Below are 11,500 nucleotides of genomic sequence, written 5' to 3' on the forward strand. Positions count from 1 at the left end.
GGGGGGTGGGGGTGCTGGGTGATGCGCACGGAGGGGGGCACTTGATGGGATGAGCACTGGGTGATATGCTATATGTTGGCAAATCGAACTCCAGTACAAATATATATTAAGAAAAAAGAGAGAGCGCGAGCCGGGCTTTGAACCCACGCAGCGGCTCTGAGGCCCGCGCTGGGCTCCTCCGGGCGTCGGCGCTCCCCGCAGGTCGCTTAGGTCGTGAAGGTGCAGACCTTGCTCTCAGCAAAGGCGGGGCCGATGTCACCCGGGAGGACCCCGCCGCGCCGCCAAATGAACCTTGTGGACAGGCTGGCAGCTCCCGACTGCGCCCCCCGTCCGCCCGCCCGGGGACCACGGCCCGCTCCGCCCTCTCGCGGCCGCCAGGTGGCAGCCCGACCCCAGGGATGGATGCGGGACGCCGCCGGGCCTGACCCCCCCACCCCCCCGGGAGAGCGGGCCCCCTTCCTGCCCCTGGTTTCCCCCGAGCCGCCGTGTGATCTCGGGGGGCGGGGGGCGGGGGCGAAGCCGAGTGTCCCGGGGCCTCCGGGCCTCCCGGGGCGACAGCCAGGGCCCCACCTTGCGCGCCCCCCAAAGCTGCTGAGGCTCGCGGAGGGGAACCCTTGACCTGGGCTGCCCCTGGGCGGCCCCCGCTGGCTCTCACTCACCCCCCAGGGCCACGCCACTCCACCGGGATCAGAGTCTTCATTTCGGGCCGTGTGCTTTTCTGCAAAAAAAAGATGGTAAACACTGATAAAGGAGAGTGCTGAGCTACTGTACAGAGCCGGTGTCCCGGCTAGATTGTTAGGGTTGGTCGTAGAGAAGTTTTTCTCTGCCTTCCTCCTCCCCCTGTGAGGGAGGGAGGGTCTTCCCTTCTCTGTCTTCTCTTCCCTTCTCTTCCTTTTCATCTTTTTCTCCGTCCTCTTCTCCTCTTCCTTCTCTTCTTCCTCCTCCTCTTCCTCCTTTCTCTTCCTCCTCTTCTTCCTCTTCCTCCCTCATCTTCTTCCCCTCCTCCCTCTCCCCCTCCTTCCCTCCTCCTCCTCCTTCTTCCTCTCCTTCCCCTCCTTCCAGCTCTTCCCCCTCCTCCTCCTCCTCTTCCTCCCTTTCTTCTCCTTCTCCCCCCTCTTGTCCTCCTTCTCCCCATCCTCCTTCTTGCTTTTCTCTTTTCTTTCATCTCTTTTCCTCTATTTTCCCCCTCAGTTGCCCTATTGATCCAATAAAATAATAAGGAAGACATCTAGTCTTCAGAGTCCGATGTGTGGGTCAGGAGATTACTTGCTATGAAATGCCAAGCAAGGTGCAAAAACTCCTTGGTCTTGTTTGACCTAACTTGACTTGACTTGTTATTTCTTTTTTTTTTATCAAAAATTTTTTTCTTTAATTTGCTCTAACAGGACATTTTCCATGAAAATATTTTCACGAAAAAAAATAAGTAAATAAGCTTCACTTGTGTAGCTGAATTTACTGGAACATGCATTTGAGAAACCCTATGAGAACTCGGCCCCTTCTCTACGATTCTGAGAGCATCTTGGCTCTTCCACATTGACTCCCAAAGGAGCAGTACAACATGGTGTAAAAGTACAAAGACTTTGAGTCACACTGGCTTGAGCATGTCCTCCCTGGAACTACAGTTTTCTAGTTTGTCTGGTATATTCCAGTTCTAACACCAGTCATTTCTTCAAGGAGCCCTGGTTCCTTCTATTGGAAAATATCATTAGAAAACAAGACCTGGGCACCAGGTATATATCAAAGTTTTCATATCTGTAAAATTGGAAAAGAAATACATTTCTTGTAGGATTGTGTGAACTTTAAATGAAATTACATACTTAACAAGGGCCTGAACCACAGGAAGCACCTGTTATCTGATAATTCGGTAGGGACTGAAGTAGAACCCCATGTTAAATTTCATTGAAAGCCAGATCGATATTGGGAAAAAAAAATTCTGAAACTGTTTTGAACCACAAAGCTCCTTGGAACTTGGAGTTCTTCAGTTTGAGCTGAGTTTAGGTAAAGTGGAGATTTTTTTCTTTTTAAGATTTTATTTATGTATTCATGACACACACACACACACACACACACACACACACAGAGGCAGAGACATAGGCAGAGGGAGAAGCAGGCTCCATGCAGGAGCCTGACATGAGACTCCATCCCGGGTCTCCAGGATCAGGCCAAGGGCTGAAGGTGGTGCTAAACTGCTGAACCACCCAGGCTGCCCTAATGTGGAGATTCTGATGTTTATCATCTGTATTTGGCATTTGAAAAGCTCTTCTCATTTAGTCTTGGAGAAAGAGCCAACTCCCAGTACCCAGAAGATCTGTAGGCGGAGGAGGGCAGGGAGTGGACAATTCGACCATCCAGGTCCTTTGAAGTCATTTTTGATGGAACTTGAGATCAATATTTTTTGCCTGTGCTCAAAGAACTAGGCTCCCCCTGGGCCTGAAGGCCTCTTCTATATCACGTCAATGTTTTGTTCCCTCAGGAAAGTGGTGTTTTGATTGCTTGTTTGCTTGACACTGAGCCCTGGGATGGGGTTGGGGTTGAGACCTTGGGGAACATCCCTCCAGAGGATCCTAGTTGGCCCCAGCCCCCTCACAGTTTGATATGACTCACTTGGGCTCTGAAAGAAATGGTAAAAGCAGCTGAATTGCCTTTACACTTTTACTACATAGCCTGAGGAAATTTTTTACTATTTGAAATCTGAGGTTCTCAGAGACCAACCAGCTTTGCTTTTCTTTTTCAGATTCAAAAAGTCTATACGTGAAGGCAGTTAGTTCTGAATTGAGATCTCATAATTCCCCAGGAACCAGGTATGTTTTCCCTGACCTTTTCTGAAGCAGCTTTCTTCACACTGTGGGTGAAAATAATGAGTTTGTCTAGGAGAAAGGGGCTCAGAAGTAGGTATGAAAAATGACTCTGGATTCTATTTTCTTTATTCTCCTCTGCCACAGCTCATAAAAAATGGAGACAGAGTGAGCCTCCCATAGGTAATTTTGGCTCACTTTCTCTTAAACAGAAACTGACATAGTCATTGCCAGATAGACTACTGACACCAATTGGTGTTAGTAAAACCCAGAAGCCATGTTTATATGATTGACCAACGGTTTAATAGAAAAAGAAATAAATTAGTTTGTATTGAGCACTCACCGCAGACCACATAGTGGCTGGATTTTTCCATATTTTATCTTACTTAATCTACTATTGATAGAGGGAAATTGATTTGCTACAGTTGCATAGCTAGTAAACATTAAAACTATTATTCTAACCCCATTGTTGAGATGCTAGTCCATTTATTCATTCAAGAAGTATGTAAGAGTGTACCATGTGCCTGGTGCCAGTCTAGACAGTGAATAATGAATGACACACAAAACAATGACAGACCTTGGCTCTTTCTTCATGGAATTCAGTCTAGTAATTTTCTGTTCAGAACCTTCTTTGGGGGCACCTGGGTGGCTCAGTTGGTTAAGTGTCTGCCTTCAGCTCATGATTCCAGGGTCCTAGGATCGAATCTTGCATCCAGCCTGTTTCTCCCTCTCCCTCTGCCAGCCCCTCCCCCTGCTTATGCCCCCCCACCCCGTCAAATAAATAAATAAAATATTAAAAAAAAGAACCTTCTTTGGAACTCTGCAAATGAGATGTGATGACTTGGGGTGAGTCTTCAAACCCCTTTAGAAACCACTGTGATGAAACTTTTATTTCCAGGCTATCTTAGTGGTTTAAGTTTCTAAAATTCCTTAAGTTTTAATGTTTTTCAGTTTTCAGCACACTTTCTTAAATAAAATAATTTATCCCTATCACCTTCAAATATTTAAAACTGTCTTTATTCTTTCAAGACTCCTTCTGATATTTATTATAGGCCTTTTCAGGACTTGGGTTAGAGAAATACAGTGGCAGGAGTAGCAACAGGGTTTGGATTCAGGACTTGCAACCCTTCAGGGATGGCACTGGGCAAAAGAAGCCTCCAGATTTCTCCTTGCTGCTCTGGATCCAGACACATTTATCAGCAGTGACTGCAATGCATAATGGAAAGGGTTGTCCATCATGAGAACACAGAAAATGCCTTGAATATTAATTGCTAACATATGAAGATGGCAGTCTGGGGCAGTTCAGTATAGGGACTGTGTGATAACTGGTAGAAGTCAGACCTAGAGCCTAGGTGAATAAATTGAGTGATCGGTTCTAACCAAGAAAATTGATCAAGCAAATGTTTTGAGAAGGTGCTTTGGAATAGAATTCAGAATCCACGGTAAGTCAGCTGCCTTTCACTTCTGAAGTTTTTCCGGGTTGTTTATCCTGTCCTGGGTTGGAGAAGAGGTTGGTTTGTGAGATAGGAGGGTGAATATCTTATTATTCAAAGGATCACAGTACTTACTTTTTTTAATAATAAATTTATTTTTTATTAGTGTTCAATTTGCCAACATAGAGAATAATACCCAGTGCTCATCCCGTCAAGTGCCCCCCTCACAGTACTTAATGAGTGTTTTTTCCCCCACCAATGAGCAGCAATATTTGCCTGGAACTCCAAACCCTGAACTAGCCACTTTATCTCACTACATCTTAGTTTCTTCATGTATATATCTGTACATGAATATAGGTATTATATATATATACATAGTGACCGCTAAACTACAGAGAACAAGCAGATGCCAAAAGTCAAAAGGAAAAAAAAATCAAAGGACTGGATCAATGTAATGGAAAATTATACAGTTTGGAAAGTTAGTTGGTACATGACTGGATGGGAATCCATCAATAAGCAAAAGCGAGGGAAAAATATACAATTATAGGATTTATCCTAAGGAAGGAGGAGCCACATGCAGGGGTATTCACTGGAACATTGTAAAGCGGAAACACTGGAAAGCAAGGAGTGGAGCAATTATGCTGGTTCCTATCCAGGAGCATTTCACTGGCTGACTGAGCCAATTCTTATGACACCAGCACAGCACTGGTGTGTGTAACCCCCATCCAGACAAGATGGTCTTGGCTGTCTCCTTGTTTGGTAGTATAAGCAAGGCTCCTGGAGGTGAGCATAGCATAGTGTTGAATCACTATGCTGTACACCTGAAACTAACATAACATGGTGTATTAACTAGACTCAAGATAAAAAAAAAAAAGAAGCCTCCTCAATCTGATGACCTCAGATATTTTCCAAGGTAAGCCAAGGTCAAGCAGAGTTGATACATTTCCTGCTTCTCTTCCCTGTCCTTCTCCACACTTTTTCTCTCCCTTCTCTTTCTCTGAGCCCTTCCCCTGCTCTGCTTCCAAGGACAGGAAAAGCCTCTAAACCAACAGGGAGGGAGACCATGGGCTCCAATCAGGACACAAGCCTTTCACCAGGTCTGCTGGCTCCATTCACCCTGTTGTTTCTGAATATTTCTCATAGCACAAGTCTAAGCTAATATTTTGGCAGGAAGCATGCGTCCAGCTAGACGAGAGAACAATGAACTGTTTGTTGTGGAGTTAGGTAGCATGAAAAATGTTTAAACGCTTTGCTGTTGATGTTCTGATCTATTCATCAAGTATTTATTTATGTGTGCTAAGGGCCACAGGAGCCTGGGTGGGCCAGAGCCGGTGAAAACAGAGGTCCCAAGGGGCTTAGAGCTAGTTGTGGAGCTGGAGGTTCCCCAACTAATTGTGCTATAATCAAGCCAGACTCCATTGCTTTGAGAGCAGAGAAGAGAGGACTTAACAGTAACCAGCATCAATCACAAAGATTTCTTTCTTTCTTTCTTTCTTTCTTTTTTTTCTTTCTTTCTTTATTTAAATTCAGTTTAGTTAAAATATAGTGCAGTATTAGTTTCAGGAGTAGAATTTAGTGATTCATCGCTTACATAAAACACCCAGGGCTCATCAAAAGTGCCCTCCTTAGTGCCCATCACCACCCCTATCCCTCCCCTCCAGCGACCCTCAGTTTTTTCCCTAGACTTGAGTCTCTTATGGTTTGTCTCTCTCTCTCTCTGATTTTATTTTATTTTATTTTATTATTTTATTTTATTTTTCCTTCCCTTTCCCTATGTTCATCTGTTTTGTTTCTTAAATTCCACATATGAGTGAAATCATATGTTATTTGTCTTTCTCTGACTGGCTTATTTCACTGAGCATAATACCCTCTAGTTCCATCCATGTGATCCATGTGATTGCAAATGGCAAGATTTCATTCTTTTTGATGGCTAAACAATATTCCATCATATATATATCTCACATCTTCTTTATCCGTTCATCTGTCAATGGACATTTGGGCTCCTTCCACAGTTTGGCTATTGTGGACATTGCTGCTATAAACATTGGGGTGCATGTCCCCTTTCGAATCATGATTTTTGTATCCTTTGGATAAATAGCTACTAGTGTAATTGCTGGGTCATAGCATAGTTCTATTTTTAACTTTTTGAGGAAGCTCCACACTGTTTTCCAGAGTGGCTGTACCAGTTCACATTCCCACCAACAGTGTAAGAGGATTCCCCTTTCTCTGCATCCTTGCCAGCATCTGTTGTTTCCTAAGTTAATAACAAAGATTTCTGATTTCTGATAGGAGGTAAGGACATCTATATCTCCACATAAATACATACCGTCAACGGAATTACTGTTAAAGAATAAACTCATACAGACATTAAGGGTTGTGATTAACACTTCTGGACTTAACATCAGGCAGACCAAGTTTTTGTTCCACTTCCAACACTTACTAGTTATGTGACTTTGGATAATAGTCATCGTTGTCGTCGTCTTCTTCTTCTTCTTCTCCATTTCCAGTCCCAGACACTAGATATCAAGAGCAAATGGTAGCCAGAAAAGGGAGACCATGCATAAAATATACTGCCAACTGGAAATAATCTAAGAAGAGAGCAAAATGCTCTATCATGGAACACTGTTTATAAAGCTGAAAAACTGGAATCAAAGGGAGTGGGGTGTTATCACTATGCAGTTTCTCCATGTGTAAAAGAAGGAAAATAACAGGATCCAACCCAAAAAGTTAAATGAGTTAACTGTGAATAAAGCCTAGTATGTTGTGAGCCATTGTTACGATTTCCGTGATTACTACCATTTAGTTTAGGTGCACAGAAAATATCAGGAGATCTCCTTGGAGGCTATATTCTTAGGAATGGAGTAGGAAGACAAGAAGTGAGGGGTTTGTACTTTTAACTTCCTACTATTTTTTTTTGATTTTTAAAAAGATATTTATTTATTTATTTATTTATTTATTTAGAGAAAACGTGAGTGGGGCTAGGGGCAGAGGGAGAGGGAGAAGCAGACTCCTTTCTGAGCCAGGAGCCCAATGACTCAGGGCTCTGCTCAGTCTCAGGACCCTGAGATCATGACTTGAGCCAAAACCGAGTCAGACACTTAACCGACTGAGCCACCCAGGCACCCTTCTCTTTTTAACTTTTAAAAATGAAATAAATAAAATATTTAAAACTATGCTACTGGACTTTTCATAATTATATAATATAAACATGCAGGATAATTCAAGCTCTGAGTGCATGGGACTTTGGATTTGGGAATATAAAGATGTGGCCTTTGATTCTGACCCTGCTGATTAGGTTATTTTGGTCAATATTAAGCTCCTTGAGCCTTAACTTTCTCATCTTTAAAGTGGCTACAGTATCACCTACCTCATAAGCTTAAATGCTATACTATAATGGAAGAGTCTTGCATATACCTTACATATTGTCAACATGTACTGGTTTACTATTTTTATACCATCCCATCATCCCTTCTGTACTTTCTTTTCATTTTCATTGCCTATTTTTTCATCACCCAGTGAAAATTCAAGTTGACATCAATGGAGAATAGCACAGAAGCCATAGAGTTCATCCTCTTGGGATTAACAGATGACCCCAATCTTCGGGTCCCCCTCCTCCTGGTATTTTTGTTCATCTACCTCATCACTCTGGTTGGGAATGGGGGCATGATGGTGATTATCCACTCAGACCCCCACCTCCACACTCCCATGTATTTCTTTCTCAGTAACCTCTCCTTCGTAGACCTGGGTTACTCCTCAGCTGTAGCCCCAAAGGCAGTGGCTGCCCTGCAGTCGGGGAACAAAGTCATCTCCTACAGTGGATGCGCTGCCCAGTTCTTCTTCTTCGTGGGTTTTGCCACTGCCGAGTGCTACCTCCTGGCCTGCATGGCATATGACCGCCATGCAGCCATATGCAGGCCTCTTCATTACACCACCACCATGACAGTAGGCGTGTGTGCCCTCCTGACTGTTGGCTCCTATGTCTGTGGCTTCCTCAATGCGTCTATTCACACAGCAAACACCTTTAGACTCTCGTTCTGTGCTTCTCATGAGATTAATCATTTTTTCTGCGATCTTCCTCCACTCTTGGCTCTCTCATGTTCCAACACACGCATCAACAACTTGGCTGTCTTCTGTGTCGTGGGCTTCAATGTCTTTTTCACCCTCCTGGTCATCCTCATCTCTTACCTCTTCATATACATCGCCATTCAAAGGATACGTTCTGTGGAAGGACGGAAGAAAGCCTTCTCCACCTGTGCCTCCCACCTCACTGCCGTAACCATCTTCTACGGAACTATCATCTTCATGTACTTCCAGCCCAGCTCCAGCCAGTCCATGGACACAGACAAAATTGATTCTGTGTTTTACTCAGTGGTGATTCCCATGTTGAACCCCTTGATCTACAGCCTTAGGAACAAAGATGTAAAAAATGCTCTCCGGAAAGTACTCAACAAACTTCACCCCCAGTCTGTAAGTGTAGGTGGGAAGTAGACAGGTAGCTGAGTGATAAACTTTCCCCCAGACCTAGATGCCATCGTGACTTCTGAGCTTCGGCAGATTGCAAACTTTTCTCCTCGAAGAACAGTGCTTACTTCTGCTACTTGGAGAAATCATGAAAGCAGCACTTGGAAATGTCTCACTCAGGAAGATAATCTTGTATTTAGTGAATAACAACTTGGGACATTTAAACTCTTCTTGCACTAGTTTCTTGATGTGATTCAAAGCAGAATATCAAAGCGTGAATTGAATGCACTTACTTGGAAGAAATTTTCACTCACTATTAAGATTTGGTGTAAGGATCACATCTTCATTGTATAATACTTATCAGTTGAAATGTACAACATTATGCTTTCATATTTGGACCATGAATTTGAAAGTTAAATATTCTAATGTAGACAAAAGATGTTTAAATATTTTTAATAACACCTCTAGAAGGTTTTAACTCAAAGAACAGGACACACTATACCCAGAGTTGGATGACCCAGCCTTTAATCCTTCCAAACTCTCGCCCACATTCCTGCTTATTCATTGGTTGAGCACTTTGTATTTTCGTAACTCCTTCTGTTAATGTGTTGGGATAACTTTGGTAGAAAACAATAAGCCACCTTTGTATGTAACAGTGTCAGTAGATAAATTGTTTAAACTTTAACCTGAATAAACATATCTTTCTTTAGAAAGCTTGCACTCTGTTCCATGCTTTTGGCCTTTGTCTAACATAATTACCAAAGCTTGCAGAAGGTTTGGAGGAAAAAGCATTTTTTCCAAGGGCTGTGAAAGAGGAGATTTGTTTTCTGAATTAAATGCTGCATTTCTCAGCACCCTTAAGTTTGGTGAATCTATTATGAGTACACATAATAGCTTTCTGTGCCCTCTTGGCTTCTGTTTTTTCAATAATTCAGTTCACCTCTGGATCCCTGTTGCATTGCGATGTTCTGTAATTAGATGCTACAAGAATAAAAAAGCCCATAGAAATTTACTTCATAAATAGGAACAGTACAATGACACATAGGTCAAGTCCACCTTCAGGTCTTATTTTGGGTCCTGGATGGTATCTGCAAATGTGTGTGTGTGTGTGTGTGTGTGTGTGTGTGTGTAGGGGAGTGGTGATTAATTTTATTTCTCACATATCAGTGGCTTGATGGTGTTTGCAGCCACAATTAGTCCAAGTCACAGGATATTTCATGATATCCAGATCTCAAAGACAACAACAACAAAAAGAATTATTTTAAATGTGAAAACCAGAAATATGGGTGGGCAAACTCAGGGAGCTTAGAAAGTCAAATTAGTTTTGAGATTATCAAACTCATTATGCACAGAGCAGCCTCTGTGTGAGGAGAGTGGATGGTGGGTCTTGTGGAGAGAAGAGCAAAGAGAGAGTTTTGGAACTGAGGCTGACCTATAGGAGAAACTTCCTCTGGCACATGGCCACTGCCACTTAACAAGACCCGGAGCTTCTCCTGGATCCAGCACCCCAATTTAGGCAGAAAAGTGTGTGGCTCTCCTAAGAGTTAAAGACCCGATGCCTATATATATCTCTCTTTCCTGCTGAAGTCCTCCCCAACTAGTCTAACAATTGGTTGCAAATGGGTAAAAGAGAGAACTAGTTCTAGCGTCAAGAGCTGGATGAAAATCCTTACTCTTCTTAATCAAGTGTGTGACCTCAAGAGTCACTTAATCTCTTTGGCCCTAACATATGGTAAACTGTGAAGATGACAAAATAAAGTACTTGAATGTGCCCAGCATAATGAATGCATATTCAATACAGCGGAGACTCACTTGGCTGTCCTTGTGCGCTCCACTTTGGGCTTCTGAGCTCCCGCCCTCTCTCCACCCCATCCAAGTCCAAGTTTTTTATTTCTAGCCATTGCTTAACTTCCTTTCTTCCGAGCTGCCGGTTCTACATCAGACACATTTCAAGCTGGTTTTACGCGAACATTCATTTACAGAAGCTACTCAGAAGGAGACGGCTTGTCGCCAGCAAGACATTAATTTTCGGAATCCACGTTCCTGTGGGGAGCTTTGCACTTCCACATGGGAAATCTGTCAAATGGAGACTAAATGCCCATTTGGTTATTAACAACACCCACCCTCCCCCTGTGGGGCTGGTCTGATGAATGGGAGGCAGTGAGTAAGGCTTGTAGCTCAAGGGAGTAAAGGAGTAAAGGCACAGGGAGACTTCCTTCCTGAAATGGCCAAAAAAGAGAGTGAAAACACATAAATCAGGCCAATTATTTATATCGGGATAAATTGCCCCTTTGAAAAAGGATTCATGATTGAATTACTCTAAATACGGAGCTCCCTTTTGTGCATTAGATGATTTGTTCAGCTTTATGTATGGGGAAAGGAAAATTAAAATATTAGGAGTCTTTGACAATTGAAGCTAACATGACAGAGTCATGACTTCTTTAGCCTTCAAAGAGCCTTTAAAAATAATCTCGACCGACCCTCTCATTTTACAGCTGACAACCCTGATTCCCACAGTTTAGCTTGCTTCAGCTCACAGAGAACCAAGTCTTATTAGACTCTTATTCATCCTTTACATTCTATAAAGTTCTTGATGTGTCAAAAGACATTTTTACTTCCATTGTTTGCCACGAGGTAGATTTTTTTGCGCTTCGGTTTTGCAATCGAGGAAACCAGAGCTTTGAGAAGTTATCTTACCTGCCTACTACTAACAAAAGGAACCAAGATTTGAACATTAGTTTTGCCTTCCCTGCCCAATTCTCTAAGAAAGAACAAATAGCCTTATACTTTAGTATGTTTCAACAGAGGACT

General features: G+C 42.9%; 1 protein-coding gene and 1 long non-coding RNA gene across 2 annotated transcripts; both read left to right on the forward strand.

Annotated features, from left to right (window-relative positions):
• Positions 1–1,610: 1,610 nt before the first annotated feature.
• Positions 1,611–9,068, forward strand: LOC121501272. Its single transcript, XR_005990556.1, has 3 exons — positions 1,611–1,730; positions 2,735–2,801; positions 8,748–9,068. It is a non-coding gene; the product is annotated as an uncharacterized LOC121501272 (long non-coding RNA).
• LOC121501271 (olfactory receptor 1444) lies at positions 7,766–8,760 on the forward strand. Its single transcript, XM_041773176.1, has one exon. It carries the CDS (start codon positions 7,766–7,768, stop codon positions 8,714–8,716), a length of 951 nt encoding a protein of 316 aa, XP_041629110.1. The 3' UTR covers positions 8,717–8,760.
• Positions 9,069–11,500: the final 2,432 nt, after the last annotated feature.

Source organism: Vulpes lagopus, chromosome 11 (assembly GCF_018345385.1).
Source record: "Vulpes lagopus strain Blue_001 chromosome 11, ASM1834538v1, whole genome shotgun sequence".
Lineage (NCBI taxonomy): Eukaryota > Metazoa > Chordata > Mammalia > Carnivora > Canidae > Vulpes > Vulpes lagopus.

What these genes read in the sequence shown, in the direction of transcription:
- LOC121501271 (XM_041773176.1), top strand. Translation starts at nt 7,766, where the DNA reads ATGGAGAATAGCACAGAAGCCATAGAGTTCATCCTCTTGGGATTAACA.